The 21,017-nt window shown below is 38.9% G+C and overlaps 1 protein-coding gene across 2 annotated transcripts in view; it reads left to right on the top strand.

Moving 5' to 3' along the window:
- The window catches only part of LOC126175406 (lateral signaling target protein 2), a 335,369-nt gene that overhangs the window by 252,791 nt on the left and 61,561 nt on the right, over positions 1 to 21,017 (top strand). For both annotated transcript variants that reach the window (XM_049922200.1, XM_049922199.1), the window contains exons 4-6: positions 2,598 to 2,908; positions 4,569 to 4,740; positions 4,823 to 6,675. In XM_049922200.1, coding sequence (XP_049778157.1) covers positions 2,598 to 2,908; positions 4,569 to 4,740; positions 4,823 to 6,675 — 2,336 coding nt within the window. The remainder of the gene's footprint in view (positions 1 to 2,597; positions 2,909 to 4,568; positions 4,741 to 4,822; positions 6,676 to 21,017) is intronic.

Raw genomic sequence — 21,017 nt, 5'->3', positions numbered from 1 at the left:
CACATCTCTTGCAAACAGGATCTCCTACTCCGGCAGCTTGGGCCAGGATGCCCGAGCATAAGCCCATGCCTGAGCTGGCGGTCATGTGTTTGTGAGGTGTGCTTACTTGTGTGAGTGAATAGTGTGTGTGTGTGTCTCTTTTCTCGATGAACGCTGTGGCAGATAGCTTACATGTAAGTGTTGTTTAATATTGCCTGTCTGCAACTTGGTGTGTTATTTTTATGGTAAGTAGCAGTATCTCTCTTCCTACAGTGTTTGTATTTCTACTTGGAGTTTGTATTGTTTTATTTAAGGAGTTAGGCATTTTGACTGTTGCTTCACAATATGTGTATTCCTTCATAAAGTTAGTTAGAAATAACCCACTACAATTCAGAAGGAATAGTGAAGCAAATAATTGCAACACAAGAAGAAAAAAAAATATGTATAAAGAATCTCTCATTTATACCGGTATAAAAAAAAGTCTTGTAAGTGGCCAGCATGTAGCCGCATTTACATATGGATGTGTAATATGAATGTAAAATAACTTACTTGACATCGTTAAGAGTAATTGTACCAATGAGTCATGGTACATAAAGCAAACTGACAAATGGATCAGGAAACAAACTAGAATGTGAGACATACTTATGGCTGTAATAAAAATGAAATGGCTGTGGGTAGTGTGTGAAGCCATTTGAATGGATCATAGGTGAGTGAGAGAGATAAGAAAAGACCAAGATGATGGCGTAAAAGAAGAGAAAAAGGAAGTCAGTTTCCTGAGTTGCTATCTATATGTGGCACCTGTCTGTGTTCTTATAATTAATCACCCTTTTTGCTATAAGAAATGTCAAGAGTTGCATGAATTATTGGTTATTGACAAAGGGTGGTGGTGTTGAACTGCTTTTGTGTTTTCATACTCCATATCAAGATCAGACAAACATCATCACTACAAATAACATGTAGGAAAATAATTTGCCTTCATGTGACGCACATACTTCATCTTTGAAGGTATATAGAGACAACCAAAATCTTTCAGTGAATCATTTCACAACCATGATGAAACTGTGCTAACCTCAGTTCATGGGTCTCTCCATATCTACCTGTTGGCAACATTGCGAATGACCTATGTAGGAAAGACTGCACTCTCTTGCAGCAAATAGACTACTACCTGCTGCAGTGTGAGCATCAGAGTCTGTGTACAGTTGTAGGACATGTTATGTGAAATAACTAGTGGGGCAACAGTGATATATGTGATAGTAGTTACTTACCTTGTTGTTCTACAGACTAATAAAGAGACTTATTTTTCAGTGAGGTGTAACATTTTTAAGTACCTACAAACCAAATTACTGCCAGAAGTGATTTATTTTAATAGTTATAATGTTGACACCATGTGTTACAGTCTTTCATGTAGTTTGAAACATTTCATTCTAATGACATCTTAGACACGACTAACTCTTATCTAATACCCATCTTCTAGTGTTTCTAAAAGTCCACTTCCTGTATTACAGGCACTGCCTGTCTGTGTGGCTCTTCCAGCAATGTGTCTAAAAGCATGGTATTGCTCACTGACAAAGATGAGAAGTGCTGCCTTTGATGTCCTCACAGTTTGGAAGCACTTGTATATGTGAAATGTGCCCTCTGAAGAATTTCTCATAAATATAGATAGTACTCAAAAAAATTGGCTGCTGTGGTATAGCAAACCAAATAGCAATAGTAAATTAAATCTCTCTGTTTCGTTACAGAACATGGTATTGTGTGTATAATTGTAGTGAACAGTATTGTGCACTAGAGCACACTCACCAACACCGTAGCAGTACCTTGGTGCCAGCTTCCGATTAGCGTTACTTCATCCTGCCTCAAACACTTCTGAACTTCTTAGGTCAGAATTTCATTTGCTGTGTGCACTTGGCTCTAGGTACTCACCTGGCCAAACTAAAGTTCCATATTTCCTAGTTCTTCATGATATATATACCTCCCCCCCCCCCCCCCCCCCCCAATTCTTATTTGGTGGGTCATGTTACCACTTTTCCAACTTCCTAATTTAGTTCCTATCTTCATTTATAGTGTATTATATTGTACCTGTCTTTTTGTTCCTTCACTCCAGTATCGTTTTCTTCTTTCCTTTTGTATCAGCTTTGCCTCATCTGCACTTCTTTTCCAAGTGTCTGCACCTTTTACACTTAAAAGTGAGTACTACTTTCTCTGTCATTTCGGACTTTTAATGTTTAAGTATTGTGTGTATTATTGTTTTTGTAGGTTATCTTGACCTGTTGTGTTTTTTTTGACTTCCAGACAAAGGGACTTTAATATACAGGTGTTATAAAGTGTCATTCCCTTCATCCCTCTCCTGATATTCTGCCCAATGATATGCTCCTAAAATCCAAAAGTTAATAAGTCTTCTAACTTTTGTATGTGTCTGTCCTTGTGCTGCTGACTGGTAAGTGAATGTTTTCTCTCTTATTCATTTCTGATTACTTGTTGGTTATTTAGATATTTTATTTGCTGAAGAAGTGTTTATTTTCACAGAGATTTGTGGCAGGCTTGAGTTGTAATGTAATAATTGTAATTTTTATTCCAATAAATACATTTTAATGAAAATTGGTTTGTTGTCTTGTTTACAGTGTCTTGCTGCTGGTTCTAGTATTATGAATCGGGAGAGTGAAAGTGCAGCTATGAGACCACTTGCTAAGGCACTAACAAAGGCCTTAGAAAATGTAAGAAATCTTCTGCGTGAACAGTGCTTGCGTGGAGGAACGAGTGGAAGTGGTGGTGAGGCCTTTGGGGAGAGACTTCAAGAGGCTCTCAAGATATTTGACAGGCTGTTTGCCGAGTTTGAGTTGTGCTATGTGAGTGCTCTGGTTCCTGTCAAGACCCCACGTGAATATGAGCTGCAGCAGCTTGTTGTTGTACTCTTCTCCGAGACACTGCAACGGTAGTGAATAGTTGTTCATTTAATTTGGTTTTGAAATTGTCACTTGTTATAATACCATCTCTTTGTTTGGGGTAGGGAAAGGTGATTCTTTTCCTTGATATTTTCATCGAGGAAAGCTTGAAGTACACATTGTCTTCTGTCTTGTTGAGCTGTACATCTCCTTGTAAATAAACTGTTTAGATTTTTATGTAACTGACACACTGATTTCTTAACTCGACAAAAAGTGAGATGCTGTGACTGCTTTATGGACTATCACAAACACATTGTATATATTCATACAGTGACAGTAAGACAATGCTGTATAAGTTGTACATTTTCCCAGTAATGCACTTTGTCCTAATGGTTTACAGTTTTTCTTTGTGAACTGTACATCTGTTACCTACAACTGCATTTTTCAGTGGTGTTGATTTGATTGCATTTCTTTAAATACATCATCTGACAAAAAAAGTTAAGCATGTAAAGGAGAGGAAGAAGTCAAACTAACTTCTTGAGATGAGAGGCTATGTGATTATATTTCAGATGAACAATGAAACTGCAATACAATCATGTTAGTGGGTTGTTGCACCACATTAGGCCTGGATTTTGTTGGAAAGGGTGTCACGCAGATGTGTCGTCAATTAGGGGTTTTGGCCCACAGCTATTGTAACTTTCTCTCAGATTATTTCATGATGCATGTATATGTGAATGGCTGTTTTTCTGTTGAAAGATGATACCAGGATGCTGTATGATGAGATTTAAGACATGAGAATGCAGGATTACATCACATACCTCTTTATCACCAGAGTTCCCTGTCCCTCTCAAACATTGTCAGTGTGTGTGCTCTCCTCCTGGTGCTACCGTTCTCAAGGCAGTGGTGTTTTGAGGTAGTACAAAACAGGTTTATAACTGAAACTGCTGTGAACCCACTCATCAGCAATCAGTGTTCCCTGGTGTCACTCCAAATGCAGACTTCTGTGCTATGGAGTTACGAGCTTCTTATGCAAGTTTGGTAATTTAGTAGTCCACTTTCTTCCTGTCTCTGGTCAGTGGAGTGGGCCATCATGGGGTGTTTGAGTTCCCGTAACTGGTACTCCGATTGCAGGTGTGCTGATGTGAAGGGGTACAATGTGCTTGGCACACAGTATGGTTGACCACAACTTTGATGGCACGTGTGATTTACCTCAGGTTCCCATTCACTGTCATAAGGCTGCTGTCAGATATGTATACCCTAGATCAATGGATGCTGCACAATTTGACCACCCAGCCAAGGTGGTCCCACATTGATCCCTTTTCAAACACACTCAAATGCTAGAAACATTTCCTCACATGACACGTGGCATTCTCTGTTGTCCTCCACACTGTTAACTAACCACATGACTCACTACTCACTGATTATTTATTTAGTCAGGCCTCGGGAGGGAATAACACTAATGCTTTCTGGTGACCACCCTAACTGTTGTGTCCTGTATTGGACTGCTTTTTCTAAGTGCTTCACTATTTTTGTCAGACAGGTTATTGAGGAATACACAAAGAAATGAAATGTGACTATTGTTTATTTTCTATACTTGACTTCGCATTATTGTAACAACTGTTCTTATGAGTGCTCTAGTTAGTATTAAACAAGATCTGGAAATGGATTTTGCATGTACAGTGAACTAAAAAGGCAAACATCATGTTCCAGGGCCCTAAACATGAAACTTTTAACTCAGGAAATGGTGGATGACTATGACCCAGCACTCATGTTTACAATTCCGAGGCTAGCAATTGTTAGTGGTCTTCTTATTTTCCCTGATGGTCCTCTCTGCTTGGATAAAACTCCAGCAGATATGTCTGAAATGTTCAGACCATTTAGAGTAAGTATATACTTAGTTCTTAGATTATTATTTTTAAAAAATTACAGCTGTGTGCTTTATTTTTTGTTTTGTATTTTTCTAGACCTTGCTCTACAAGATAAGAGAGCTGCTATGGACACTTAACAAAAAGGAACTCTACACTTTGGAGAAGTTGCTCTGCTCTGCTGAAGAGCCCAGTGATTTCTGTACTGCTAATGGTGGTCAGAGCCTGGAGTCCCAGATTACACCAGAAGAATTAGAATCAAACAATCTTTCTGATCTTCCTGCAAAATACCCAACAGTTCCTGATCTAGATGACTTTGTCAAGCGTTTTTATATTGATTATCCTAGTTGCAAACAGTTTGTATCAGATTTCTACAGTTCTACAGCATCTGGACTAAATGAAAGGCTGGCAGCATCTGAAAATTGTGTTGTCGGTAACTGGGAAAACCAAGATGAAAGTGAAGATGACACTGAATGGGTTACCGAATCCTCAGAGGGAGAAACAGTAGTGACTGAAGTATGCTATGGTGAAAATGGTGCAGTAACTCAGGGTGAAACCAGCGGAAGGATGTCTGCCAGCATTGCAAATATGGCGGAGCATCTAAATTCAGTGTCAGATTCTTCCAGACAACCCAAAAAACATTTCCAACCAGTGAATGGTGCTCCTTCAGATGAGTCTGACACATCCACTGTTTGTGGGGCATTAGAACAATTGACAGTTGTCAGTACACTTCCGTTTCCCTCTTCAACTCTTATAGCATCAGACTTTACAGTTCAAGATGATGACAACTTAATATTTCATTCGAGGCACCGTTCAGCGGAAACCGAGGAAAGTATTAAGAATACTGCCAAACATCTTGGACACATCAGTGCTTGTGCCAGTACTGCTGAAGGAAGAGTTGGGCTCTCAAATAGTACTTCAGATAGACACAGGTGGGCACTGCAAAGAACTAGTTCTATGGATGATCACCAGGGATCTTCTGCAAGTGGTTCTCAGGAGGTCCTCTCACCAGCTAGTGTGACAGTGAGCAGAATACATGGTGAAGAAGAAGCAAGCACACAGTCACCAATAGACTCAGGAGTTGGTACAGTAGTAAGCTGCAGTGATACAGGAAGTCTTTCCGACAGGTCTCCAGACACTCCTGCAGCAGCAGAGCACAGGGTCCAGCCTGAGCAAGAGAGCAGTGAACAGCAGCAGTGGCATTTGGAAACCATCCCGTGTACGTGTACCCTTAGCTCCCGGACAGTTTTGCATTCCCCACAGGGTGTGACACCAAGTGCAATTGACACAAATGTTGACTCGGTAGTTAATATTAAGGATGCAGGTGAGCTGCGAATCAAAATTTTGAATATTCCTGCTAAGGAGCATAAAATAAATAATGTGACAGAAAGTGATATTTTAAATAATCTGGATTACCAGAGTACTGTGCGTGCAGCAACTACTTGTTTATCTCCTTCCTATAACTATGTTGATAATGTTCCTAATGCTCATCCCACAAGTGAACATTTATCAGAGAGCAGCACTTTTCATAGACATGATAGGTGTGTTTTGAGAACTGTAAGTGATTTGCAAGGTGCTAGTGCATCAACAGAAGATCTTTCTAGAAATGAAGACCAGGATGGAAGGGAAAAGTGGGTCGGTGTAGCTACAGGAGACGGTCAGTGTTCCCTTTGTAGTGGAAATGAAGTTCGTATTCAAAATCAGACAAGGGTTCTCTTACTCAGCTCAGAATTGGACTATGCAGGAAATTGGGATTATCTCAGGAGGCAAAATTCCTCTGAGGTTGCTAGTTCTTCTGGATTAAAGCCAGAGGCCTCATCTGTGCCTGAGCGGAAAAAAGCAACTGGAACGCGATGGAGAGGGAAAAGGAGAGGATTGTCTCCTGGAAGCCAACGAGTGGGAAAGAAGGAGATGTCTACACCTCCGAAGGCTGTTCCAATACAGGCATCAAGGTAAACAGCCAGTAAAAATGCATTTTTAAAATCACACACACACACACACACACACACACACACACACACACACACACACACAGAGAGAGAGAGAGAGAGAGAGAGAGAGAGAGAGAGAGAATGTGTTAAAAAAATTCAGTTGAATCTTCATTAGATTGATAAACAAGGATAACTCTCATTAAGTACAGCTGTCATAAATCTGGAGGTTGATTTGAACACCAAAGTGTTCGCTAGGCATGGTCCTATTGGAGGTAGTACGCCCATGTCTTCCTCTGAACTTCGAACTTATTCAGTTACAGTTATAGGGAGAGGTCTTTAGTGACTTCCAAACCATAGTGTGGCTCAGCATTTTTCACTTGAACACAATTGCCAGATGTGAAAGAAACGATAAGTTACAGATGAAATTCTTAGGATTGGCTGGGAATCAAACCTGTGAACTTTGGATCTGTAGCCCGGAACATTACCAATGAGCCATTGAAACACAACTATCCTCATTACTTTTGCATTTTTTTTAAAAACTCATATGTTCATCAGTCCTACTCTTGTGTTTCCATATGGGTAGCTGTCTTGAATAGCATCGACTATGTAATCAAAGGTTCTGTGTTAAATATCAAAGTTAATTGTATGGCGTATGACCTGAAATGGGGAAAATTAGAAGTTTGGTTTGCTAGAAATATTCAGTTCCATTTTAATTTAGAGAGTACTGATGAAAATAGACTAAAATGTAGCATTTTTCCTCCTCTTTGTCCTTCCTTCTCCTCAGCCACCCCAGCTATTACATTGCACATATACATCCACATATAGACTTCTTGAACTTCCGTCAAGAGTATAACACAGGGTACATCCCTTTCCATTCATTGTTCAGTGGGGGAAGAATCTTGACTATGCCTAAGCAAGTGATATGTAGGGAACTGTAGTATACACCTGGCTTCTTCACATCATACTGGCTCTTATAATTTTATATGTGGTGGTAGTTGGCGATTTTCTTCTAGTGTCTGGCAGTACAGCTTTTTCAGTTTTTCTGTGATACTTTCCCATGAGTCGGAGAAACATTTGACCATTCATGTTGTCCTTCATTGTCACTTTCGGTCACTCCTGTTAGTTCTGTTTGGCATGGGTCCCACTCACTTGAACAATATTTTAAAATGGGTCACAGAAATGCGTTATAAGTAATCTCCTTTATAGAGTGGCTGCATTTTTCAACTAGTAAGGAACTAAATTCTGCCAACTGCTTCCAGTACAATTAGACTTATGTAATAATTTAATTTTATAGCCCAAGAACTGTTACATTCAGTTATTTGTAGTAGTAGTAGTAGTAGTAGTAGTAGTAGTGGTGGTGGTTGTGGTTTTGTTGTTGTTGTTGTTGTTGTTGTTGGGTTGTTGTTGTTTTATTAATCTTTAGACCAGTTTTACAAGGATATTGAATTTATCATGACATTATAGCAAAAAAATATTACATACATATAAGCATTTGCATATTTAGAGGTTTGTTTCGAAAATGATGGAAAGGTCATGGTTTAACAGAGTCCAATTGTGGCTCACTGATATTGCAGTCTTAAGATATTACATTCTGCAGTTTCGGTAGTGCACAATTATCAATTTCTAGCTCCCAGTCTTTGCACCGCTTTGAAATGTTATTTAAGATCTGACTGGCTATTTGTGCAGATTTTTCAGGTAGGTATTCATTATAGGTAAATGTATCATCCACAGAAATTCAGAGGTTATTATTAACACTGTCTTATAGGAGATTAGTATGCAACAGAAAGGATCCCATCACATTTCCATAGAGCGTGTTAATTACACATTTGTCAGTGACCATCCATCTAAAATAATGTGCACATCGTCCCTACCAAGAAATATTCATTCAAGAGCAAAATCTGTTTGCTACCACATATGATCCTACTTCTTATAAAAACTAATACAGTCATAGAGGATGAAAGACATAAATCCCATACCCATGCCAACTTCCATGGAGAAAGTTGAGTATGTTGAGAGAACTGCCAATTCCTTTGTCCATTTAATGCAGACTGAGGGGAATGAAATTTGACAAATTTACTACAGTATTTACTCAAATCTAAGCCGCACTCGAATCTAAGCTGCACCTGAAAAATGAGACTTGAAATCAAGGAAAAAAAATTTTCCTGAATCTAAGCCGCACCTGAAATTTGAGACTCGAAATTCAAGGGGAGAGAAAAGTTTTAGGCCGCACCTCCAAATCGAAACAAAGTTGGTCCATTGTAATATGAGAAACAATTTAGGTCGAATGAATGACGATACAGTTACAGTAGTTTGGTTCGAGTCGTAGGCTTAGCAGTTAAACTTTGCCAGGTAGCCATTGCTATGCATCAGGCGCTCCATCCGTATTTATACGGGTACCCTTCCTTTTTCACGTGCTTCGTCTGGTTTGAATTGATTGCTTATTTTTCTTTGATCTGATAAGTGCCGTTCTCTTTGTTATAGGTGTTTACGTCACTCTAAGCTGAAAATGCATTACTGTACTGTGTGATGCATTGTTTGTCGCCTTCTGATAATGTATGTTTATGACCTGTTGCCGCTCGTGACATGGCTTGCTTTTGTGCACGCTACCACTGCTTGCAATTAAAAAACAAAAGAGAGGAATCGTCTCATTAGCGAAACAATGGCAAGAGACTGCTATTTGTTGTTACTTACAATGCTGCTTTTTTCGATAATGATCAACAAGAACCAAATAATAGATTGCGTATGATACATGATGTTCTGAACGAGAGTTTAGTGAAAATTTTTCTCCGTTTGAAAATCTTTGCAGACGCCTCTTTAGTACATTACATTCTGCACAGAGTCATCTTAGATTTAAAAATCTAGTCAATTGCCGTGCTTCATTTCTGACTGTACCACTATTAGGCATAAGAATAATACGAATATAAATATGACATGATATGTACATTCCCCCGCGTTTGCTGTTGTCTCACTCTAGTTTCGTAGTTTATTAGGCAGACAGGATTTAAGTGAGATAGCAGCAAACACGAAACAATACATGGCAAAATGTTTAATATGTATTATTCTTATGGTGAAGAGAATACTGCATGTGATTCACAATACATAAAAGTTCCTATTAGCAACCATCTTTTCTCACAGGTGGGAAAAAATTCAGAATGTAGAGTTGGCCATATTGACAAACATCCCAAACAGTCTTGCCAGTCGGATTTTCGTAGTATATTGAAATGATGCTACATTCGAAGATGAACAATACGGAATTTGTATGTACTTCGTTGGATAATGTATGAAAATGCTAGTCAAAACTCGGGACGGAGAAAATAGCTCATCTTCCACCTTTTTTTTTAAAAGTTTATTTACTGACGCAGAGGTTTTGGTGCCCGTATTTATCTTTGTGCCTGCAAAGCATGCCTGTGTAGCGCTACATATATTAGATGGCAGAACTTAGTTGTGGCGGCACCTTCCAACATTTTTCAGAACTTCCGCTTACTTTGCACTCGATTCTAAGCCACAGGCGGCTTTTTGGATTACAAAAACCGGAAAAAAAGTGCAGCTTAGATTCAAGTAAATATGGTAATTATTGTGGACACAATAATCTTTCACTTTCCCGACACCATTCAGAATTTGTTGAGAGTGCATTTCTCAAAGTCTAAAAGTTTAATCAGACGCTCTGACTTTGGGATCAAGAAAAAAGGAAAAAGTCACAGTGTCACTAAACATTCATTAAAAGTTAAACTATATGTCAGATAGGAATATACAGTAGATTTGGAAAACTGCCTTCCAATTGCTAAAGTCTCTGGGAAAGACAAATGTCATGGCTTGCACACAGTTTCAACATGTAATACTGTTGGTGGTGGTGGTGAAGGCTTTGCCATAATTTTAAAGAATTTCAACAGAATATTGGATTTTATGAGAACATCTTTTGTTACAAAGGTGATCGGATAGCTATAAGGAAACCTTATACATTATGGGAATGGATGAGTAATTGGAAAATAAGAAAAGATTACAGACCTGTTGAACCATGCCCTCATCAAGGAACAAAGTGAATTGTACTCTGCATGGTTTTTCTGTATTTAGCTTCATTCTAAACACTGTCTCTGTTTTTACTTTTGGTGGCTTATACAATTTCTTCAGCATTCAAGAGTAGTAAGTGATGGTAGCGTTTGTACCTTCTGTCAATAAAAATGTGATATCTGCTGTTAGACCAGTACCAGACAAACACAAAACATGATACTTTTTTCTTCAGATGACATTAGTCACTATGCTTCAGCTGACATTTACAGGGTTATGATGTCAGCCTTAGTTTCTCATGAATCTAATCAGATAGGAAGAAAGTTACTGCAACTCTCCCAGTACAAGGATAATCAGGCCCAGGAGCATATGAGTAAGATCTGGTATTGAAAAGTAAGGAAAGTGAGAAGTGTTTTTAGTTTTCTGATTGTGTGAATAATATATTTAGTTTTATTATAGGGACTTTGTATTTTAGTATTTTTTTTAAAGTTTGGTTTGTTTGTTATGTATGTCATTCGTACACTAGAACTGCATGTCCTCAGGAAACATAATGGCTGTAGTTTCCTCTTGCTTTCAGCCATTCACAGTACCAACACAGGAGGTCACGTTGGGTGATTTTATAAGACCAGATCAGTAAATCATCCACACTGTTGCCCTGCAACTACTGAAAAGGCTGCTGCCCCTCTTCAGCAACCAAAAGTTTGTCTGGCTTCTCAACAGATAGCTCTCTATTGTGGTTGCACCCAAGGTACAGCTATCTATATCAATGAGGCACGCAGCCACCTCACCAGTGGCAAGGTCCGTGGTCTGTGATCCATGGGTCACAACTTGACTAAAAGAAGGGATCAGTTGATAAGACACAATCTGAGACATCAAGGAGTTGTCAGTTTAGTAATTGAGGGAAGTATGTGAGGGAGAAAATTGTAGAGGGAGACCATTAGATGAATACAGCAAGCAGGTTCATAAGGCTGTAGGTTGCAGTAGTTATTGGAGATTGAGACACTTGAACATGATAGAGTAGCATGGTGAGCTGCATCAAAACAGTCTTCAGTCTGAAGAGAACAACACGACATATGTATTGATGTGGACATATGTGAAGTGATGGCAAACTGTTCAGTTAATCGCACATCATTACTTATTTCTAAATAGTTCAGCTGTAAAATTGGCTTTCAGTTATAGATATGGGGAAGATTTCTTTACATATAGTCATTACGGTAGCATAAAAATGTTGTGAATGTGTGTCTCCTGTTGTGTGTAATAACAAGTTTAGGGTGACTGAGAGACCTTCCCCGTTCAGAATCTTTGAATATAGTTCCTGAGTAGTGGGTAGTATATGCAGGGATATTCAGAGAGATATATATTCTTATTGAACCTTGAAATCAAAATCTAAATAGGTGCCCACCTGCTTAAGTTTTTTGCTGTTTTGGGATGGTACACCCAGCACAAGGCCAACCCATATACACTCTGTGATGAAAAGTATCTGGACACCTGGCCGAAAGTAACTGAAAAGTTCATGGCGCCCTCCATCGGTAAAGGTGGAATTCAATATGGTGTTGGCCCACCATTAACCTTGATGACAGGTTCCACTCTCACAGGCATACGTTCAATCAGGTGCTGGAAGGTTTCTTGGGGAATGGCATCCCATTTTTCACAGAGTGCTGCACTGAGGAGAGGTATCAATGTCGGTCGGTAAGGCCAGGCACGCAATCGGCATTCCAAAACATCCAAAAGGCATTCTCATTCTGTAGGATTCAGGTCAGGACTGTGTGCAGGCCAGTCCATTACAGGGATGTTATTGTAATGTAACCACTCCACCACAGGCCGTGCATTATGAACAGGTGCTCAATCATGTTGAAAGATGCAATTGCCATCCCCTAATTGCTCTTCAAGTGGGAAGTGAGAAGGTACTTAAAACATCAATGTAAGCCTGTGCTGTGATAGTGCCACGCAAAACAACAAGGGGTGCAGACCCCCACCTTGAAAAACACAACCACACCATAACACCACCACCTCCGAATTTTACTGTTGACACTACACGCTGGCAGATGACGTTCACCAGGCTTCGCCTTACCCACACCCTGCCATTGGATTGCCACATTGTGTACAGTGATTTGTCACTCCATACAACATTTTTCCACTGATCAATCGTCCAATGTTTATGCTCCTTACACAAAGCGAGGCGTCGTTTGGCATTTACCAGCACGATGTATGGGTTAGGAGCAGCCGCTTGACCATGAAATCCAAGTTTTCTCACCTCCCGCCTAACTGTCATAGTTGAAGTGGATCCTGATGCAGTTTGGAATTCCTGTGTGATGGTCTGTATAGATGTCTGTCTATACACATTACAACCCTCTTCAGCTGTCGGTGGTCTCTGTGAGTCAACAGACGAGGTCGGCCTGTACATTTTTGTGCTGTATGTGTCCTTTCATGTTTTCACTTCACTATCACATTGAAAACAGTACACCTAGGGATGTTTAGGAGTTTGGAAATCTCACATACAGATGTATGACAGAAGTGACATCCAATCGCCTGACCACGTTCAAAGTCTGTGGGTTCCACGGAGCGCCCCATTCTGCTCTCTGACGATGTCTAATGAGTACTTAGGTCGCTGATATGGAATACCTGGCAGCAGGTGGCAGCACAATGCATCTAATATGAAAAATGTATGTTTTTGGGGGTGTCCGGATACTTTTGATCACATAGTGTAGGTTTATTCATTACTTTGTTTATCTGTTGGGTGCATCATAAGAGTGCATTTAGACTAATGCAAGTTAACATATACAATCATATGAAGAGTGCACAAAAGTTTGAAGTGAATTTTTATTTGCATGTGGTTGACCTGTCACAAATCCTCAATCACCTCATTCCAAGTAGGCAGAAAAATTCTGCATTTTTGAAGTAGCTCAATGGTTGCTTTTTATCTGCCACTGTTAACGGTCAGCAAACTCTGTTCCACATGTGTTTTGAATTTTGCCCTTCTGTTCTTATTATAATCAAGTATTCCAATGAGAAACAAGGACTGTGTGGAGTATTATTGCACATTTCCTTGATTGTTCTTAGTTCCACAGACTACAAAGACGACTGAAACAGGATAGATTTCGGTTGCTACCAAAATTGGAGAAGGAAGGGAAATGTAGGGTGCAGTAGAATAATGTTGAGAAACTTACAGATAAACTAGGCGAAAAACGGAACAGGGAAAGGAGAGTTCTGCTGCTAGGTAGCAGTAACGGGAGGGTTGTAGGTCAGCAGCTACAAGAAAAATTAGGTGCATAGTACTAGGTCACAAGTTTTGTGAAACCAAAGGCTAGTCTGTCAGGTAATGTAAACATGTAGAAGGATTTCAATAAAGAGTATCAGATGTAGCTAGTTGGGGGAGCTGTAAACAACCTAACTAAAAACAAATAATACAATATTAGGGGTGACCTGGACAAAACAGCAGCAGCTATCAAGCAAACAAATGTTGGTTTTTGGAGTTTCTGTGGCAAAATGAACATGCCTGGGTTAACTCTGCTGTTAAGTGAGTAAACATAGAACTGAGAGGGCTGCTTCAGAAAGCTGCAAAATCTCAGTTGATGCTGTTCCATTAGTTATTGTAGGAAGATACGGATATATATCTTGCAGCCTACACCTGAATAAGAGGGCTTAGGACAAGTTAGAGGATCTATAAGCAGAAAACAGGAAAAGGACCACCAGCACATGAAGGCCAATCCTTGTGGTTATTGGGTCAGGTGATATACATCAGCATTGGACAAATTCAGACAGACAGCATTAAAGGAAATTGAATCGACAGACTATCAGTTCATCTTTTAATAGTAGAGGGAAAAGTGAAACCTACTTGCTTCATCAGAATATTAGGGGGGTGAAAAATAAAGTAAATGAGTTGTCAATTCGTTTGCAAAATCTTAGTATTTGGAAAGAGTGATGATGTCATTTGTCTGTCTGAATACCATAAAACTACAGGGGTAGAAAATCTTATTGAAAGTGGTTATAAGTGAGGTGCTTCTTCATGCAGATCCAGTCTGGATAAAGGAGTTGTCACATTCATAGGAAAGAGATGTTGTTGTGGTCTTCAGACCAGAGACTGGTTTGATGCAGCTCTCCATGCTACTCTATCATGTGCAAGCTTCTTCATCTCCCAGTACCTTTTGCAATCTACATCCTTCTGAATCTGTTTAGTGTATTCATCTCTTGGTCTCCCTATACGATTTTTACCCTCCACGCTGCCCTCCAATACTAAATTGGTGATCCCTTGATGCCTCAGAATATGCCCTACCAACCGATCGCTTCTTCTAGTCAAGTTGTGCCACAAATTTCTCTTCTCTCCAATTCTGTTCAATATCTCCTCATTAGTTATGTGATCTACCCATCTAATCTTCAACATTCTTCTGTAGCACCACATTTCGAAAGCTTCTATTCTCTTCTTGTCTAAACTATTTATCGTCCACGTTTCACTTCCATACATGGCTTCATTCCTTACCGTTGGCAGTCTACATTTTATATCCTCTCTACTTCGACCATCATCAGTTATTTTGCTCATCAAATAGCGAAACTCATTTACTACTTGAAGCATCTCATGTCCTAACCTAATTCCCTCAGCATCACCCGATTTAATTCGACTACATTCCATTAACCTCGTTTTGCTTTTGTTGATGTTCATCTTGTATCCTCCTTTCAAGACAGCTTCAGCTTAGATTAGATTAGATTTACTTTCATTCCAATTGATCCGTAGTGAGGAGGTCCTCCAGGATGTGGAGCATGTCAGAAAAACAATAATACATGAGAAATATTTACAACTAAAACAAATAAGCTAATGTACCATTCCACATGTCCCAAGTGGAATGATCGTCATTTTTTAATGAACACTAAGAGTCATTTTACAAATACTAATGCACTGAATTTAAAATAAAAAAGTTTTTTATTTATTTATAAGGTAACAAACATGTAATACAACTACTGTAATACTTATTTACAATGAACACATTACTGCACTGAAATGGTGCAGAAGTTAGATTACACTTCCACACACACACACACACACACACACACACACACACACACACACAGAAATTTTCAGTGAACACATTACTGCACTGAAATTGTGCAGAAGTTATGTTGTACTCATATACAAATCAGTTGGTTTTACTAAGAAATTCATCAATGGAGTAGAAGGAGTTGGCCACCAATAAATCCTTTAGGCTTCTCTTAAACTAAATTTCATTGGTTGTTAAGCTTTTTATGGCTGCTGGCAGGTTATTGAAAATGTGTGTTCCTGAATAATGCACACCTTTTTGTACAAGACTAAGTGACTTTAAATCCTTGTGAAGATTATTCTTATTTCTAGTATTGATTCCATGAATTGAGCTGTTGGTTTGAAAAAGTGATATATTTTTAATGACAAATTTCATTAAGGAATAAATATATTGGGAAGCTGTAGTTAGTATCCCTAGTTCCCTAAACAGGCTTCTGCAGGATGTTCTTGAGTTCACACCACATATAACTCTTACTGCACGTATTTGTGCCCAGAAAACTTTAGCTTGGCTTGATGAATTACCCCAAAAAATAATCCCATATGACATTATGGAATGAAAGTAAGCATAGTATGCCAGCTTTTTCATTTTTATATCCCCTATGTCTGACAAAATTCGCATTGCAAACAGAGATTTGTTAAGACGCTTCAGCAGTTCTGTGGTGTGCTCCTCCCAGTTGAATTTATTATCAAGCTGTAATCCCAAGAATTTAACACTGTCCACTTCTTCTATCTTCAGCTGCTCTTCCAGGTCCTTTGCTGCCTCTGACAGAATTACAATGTCATCGGCAAACCTCACAGTTTTTATTTCTTCTCCATGGATTTTAATTCCGGCTCCGAATTTTTCTTTTGTTTCCTTTACAGCTTGCTCAATATACAGATTGAATAACATTGGGGAGAGGCTACAACCCTGTCTCACTCCCTTCCCAATCACTGCTTCCCTTTCATGTCCCTCTTATAACTGCCATCTGGTTTCTGTACAAATTGTAAATAGCCTTTTGCTCCTTGTATTTTACCCCTGCCACCTTTAGAATTTGAAAGAGAGTGTTCCAGTCCACATTGTCAAAAGCTTTCTAGCAAATGCTAGAAATGTAGGTTTGCCTTTCCTTAATCTATTTTCTAAGATAAGTCGTAAGGTCAGTATTGCCTCACGTGTTCCAACATTTCAACAGAATCCAAACTGATCTTCCCCGAGGTCGGCTTTTACCAGTTTTTCCATTCGCCAGTAAAGAATTTGTGTTAGTATTTTGCAGCAGTGGCTTATTAAACTGATAGTTATGGAATTTTCATATCTGCCAACACCTGCTTTCTTTGGGATTGGAATTTTTATATTCTTCTAGAAGTCTGAGGGTATTTTGCTTGCCTCATACATCTTGCTCTCTAGATGGTAGAGTTTTGTTAAGCTTGGCTCTCCCAAGGCTGTCAGTAGTTCTAAAGGGATGTTGTCTACTCCCTGGGCCTTGTTTCGACTTAGGTCTTTCAGTGCTCTGTCAAACTCTTCACGCAGTATATCTCCTATTTCATTGTCATCTACATTCTCTTCCATTTCTGTAATATTGTCCTCAAGAACATCGCCCTTGTATAGAACCTCTACATACTCCTTGCACCTTTCTGCTTTTCCTTCTTTGCTTAGAACTGGGTTTCCATCTGAGCTCTTGATATTCATACAAATGGTTCTCTTTTCTCCAAAGATCTCTTTATTTTTCCTGTAGGCGGTATCTATCTTACCCCTAGTGATATATGCATCTACATCCTTGCATTTGTCCTCTAGCCATCCCTGCTTAGCCATTTTGTGCTTCCTGTTGATCTCATTTTTGAGACGTTTGTATTCCTTTTTGCGTGCTTCATTTACTGCGTTTTTATAATTTCTCCTTTCATCAATTAAATTCAGTATTTCCTCTGTTACCCAAGGATTTGTAATAGCCCTTATCTTTTTACCTACTTGGTTGTCTACTGCCTTCATTATTTCATCTCTCAAAGCTACCCATTCTTCTTCTCTTGTATTTCTTTGCCCTGTTCTTGTCAATCATCTCTAATGCTCTCCCTGAAACACTCTAAAACCTCTGGTTCTTTCAGTTTATCCAGGCCCCATCTCCTTAAATTACCAACCTTTTCACAGTTTCTTCAATTTTAATCTACAGTTCATAACCAATAGATTGTGGTCAGAGTCCAAATCTGCCCCTGGAAATGTCTTACAATTTAAAACCAGGTTCCTAAATTTCTGTCATACCATTATATAATCTATCTGACACCTTCCAGTGTCTCCAGGCCTGTTCCATGTATACAACCTTCTTTCATGATTCTTGAACCAAGTGTCTTAATAATTTCTTTTATCTCATCATACATTTCATTAATCTCTTCATCATGTGCGGAGCTAGTTGGTATATAAACTTGTACTACTGTGGGCTACTAATACTTCTTGGGCTTTGTGTCTTATCTTGGCTACAATAATGCGTTCACTATGGTGTTCGTAGTAGCTTACCTGTACACCTACTTTTTATTCATTATTAAACCTACTCCTGCATTACCCATATTTGATCTTGTATTTATAAACCTGTATTCACCTGACCAGAAGTCTTGCTACTCCTGCCACCGAACTTCACTAATTCTCACTATATCTAACGTAACCTATCCATTTGCCTTTTTAAATTTGCAACCTACCCGCCTGATTAAGAGATCTGACATTCCACACTCCGATACGTAGGACACCAGTTTTCTTTCTCCTGATAATGACATCCTCCTGAGTAGTCCCTGACTGGAGATCAAAATGGGGGACTACTTTACCTTCGGAATATTTTACCCAAGAGGACACCATCATCATTTAACCATATAGTAAATCTGCATGCCCTCAGGAAAAATTACGGCTGTGGTTTTCCCTTGCTTTCAGCCGTTCACAGTACCAGCAAAGCAAGGCCATTTTGGTTAATGTTACAAGGCCAGATCAGTCAATCATCCAGACTGTTGCCCCTGCAACCAATGAAAAGGCTGCTGCCCCTCTTCAGGAACCACATGTTTGTCTGGGCTCTCAACAGATATCCTTCCGTTGTGGGTGCTCCTACGGTACGGCTACCTGTATTGCTGAGGCACGTAAGTCTCCCCACCAAGGGCAAGGTCCATCGTTCATGGGGAGGATAAAGAACAAAATGCTTACACTTCCCAATAGGAATTCACAAGCATAAAGAACAATATGCTTATAAATTCCTGTTGGGAAGTGTATTGTTTGTAATTCTTGCAGTAAACTGATCTCCACTGGATAAGTGACAAATTTGACGATTTATTGTGCTGTCTGTCAGACAAAAGGAAGGGATTATTAATTTGTGGTTATTCTAATGTAAAATTCTGGAAGGAATCTAATGGCAAATATGATTTAGAAATTCTTTGAGCCATTTACAGTTCGGTAATAGTCTTAAATTTCGCTACCAGAGTTGCTCAAGATAGCAGTACTCTTACAGATAATAAGTTAGATGCATGTGGATCCAGTGGTAAACAGATTGTTAGATCATGATGGTAAGTCAGTCACTTTATATAACTTGGCTTCATGTACTATATGGAAGCAGAAAACAGTGAGGCAAAACTACTGAAGATTTTAAGAAAAGCTTGAAACAAGTTGACTGAGATAAAGTTTACTGAGATGAGGTTCACAATGAACCTAATGCCAATCCTTAATTAAAGTATTTCTTAAGGACTTTGTATCCATTCTTGAAAGTATTTTTCCCAAAAAGATAATTAAAGGTAATACTGGTAAGTCATTAAAGAAACTTTGGATCACTACTGGTATTAGTCTCTCTGAAATGAAGAAAGGATTTCTACAAAATAGACAGGCTAGTAATGACCAAGATATACTTTCTTATTATAAACAGTACTCCAACATATGAAGAAAAGTTGTGTCAAGATTCAGGGGTGTGCACATCTTGTCTGGAACTGACAGATGATGTAACAAAACCAATATGGAATATTGTTAAAAGAGAGTCTTGAAATGAAGCCTTAGAAGATGACATTATTTCCGTTAAAGAGACTGGGAGCACTGTAAAAGAAAGTTCATGTGCAACAGCTATTTTTTATGATTGCTGATAGCTTTTAAAAATGGGTGAGAAAATTGGTGCAAATAATTCAGATGAGAAAACAAAACCATACATTGAAAAAGAAATACAGATGACATTTAGTGAATTAAAACCTAAACCCACATCCTCATCTGAAATAAGACAGATCATCACCGGGTCGGAGATTTTCTCCGCTCAGGGACTGGGTATTGTGTTGTCCTAATCATCATCATTTCATCCCCATCGATGCGCAAGTCGCCGAAGTGGTGTCAAATCGAAAGACCTGCACCAGGCGGGCGGTCTACCCGATGGGAGGCCCTCATTCACACGCCATTATTATAGGACTCTAAAAAGTAAGTCAGTATGGGGTGGATGAAATCTCCAACAAGACACTAAAAAGTTGTGGCTGTGTAATACGTAACATTTGGAGTCAATTTCATAATACATCATCAACTGCTCGCTTGATGAAAGATCCATACCCAAAGATTGGAAAGTTGCACAGGTAACACCAATATTCAAGAAAGGCGATGGGAGTAATTCCTAAATTACAGGCCCATATCGTTATCATTGATATGCAGCGGGATTTTGGAACATACATTGTGTTGGAACATAATGAATTATCTGGGAGACAACGGTGTTGACAAACAGTCAACATGGATTTAGAAAACATCATTTTTGCGAAACACAACTAGCTCTTTACTCACATGAAGTGTTGAGTGCTATTGACAAGGTATTTCAAATTGATTCCATATTTTTAGATTTGCAGAAGGCTTTTGACACTGTAGTTCAAAAGTGGCTTGTAATCAAATTACTTACTTACAGACTATTGTCTCAGGTATGTGACTGAATTCAGAGAGGCCACATATTGTAGTAATTGACGGAAAGTCATAGAGAAGAACAGAGGTGATTTCTGGCGTATGTGAAGGTAGTGTTACAGGCCCTCTGCTGTTCCTTATCTATGTAAGTGATAAAGAGACAATCTGAGCAGTCATCTTAGGTTATTTGCAAATGATGCTGTTGTTTATTGTGTGGTAGAGTCATTAGAAGATCAAAACAAGTTGCAAAACGAGTTAGAAAAGATATCTGTTTGGTGCAAAAATTGGCAATTGACCCTAAATAATGAAAAGGTATCCACATGAGTGTGAAAAGGAATCCATTAAACTCCAGTTATTTGATAAATCAATCAAATTTAAAGGCTGTAAATTCAATGAAATACCTAGGAATTAACATTTACAAACAAATTAAATTGGAAAGAACACACAGAAAAAGTTGGGGGGAAGACAAACCAAAGA

The sequence above is a fragment of the Schistocerca cancellata genome, chromosome 3 (genome assembly GCF_023864275.1).
Source record: "Schistocerca cancellata isolate TAMUIC-IGC-003103 chromosome 3, iqSchCanc2.1, whole genome shotgun sequence".
Taxonomy (NCBI): Eukaryota; Metazoa; Arthropoda; class Insecta; order Orthoptera; family Acrididae; genus Schistocerca; species Schistocerca cancellata.
Note: the sequence above shows the minus strand (reverse complement) of the source record. Positions and strands in the feature narration are given on the sequence as shown.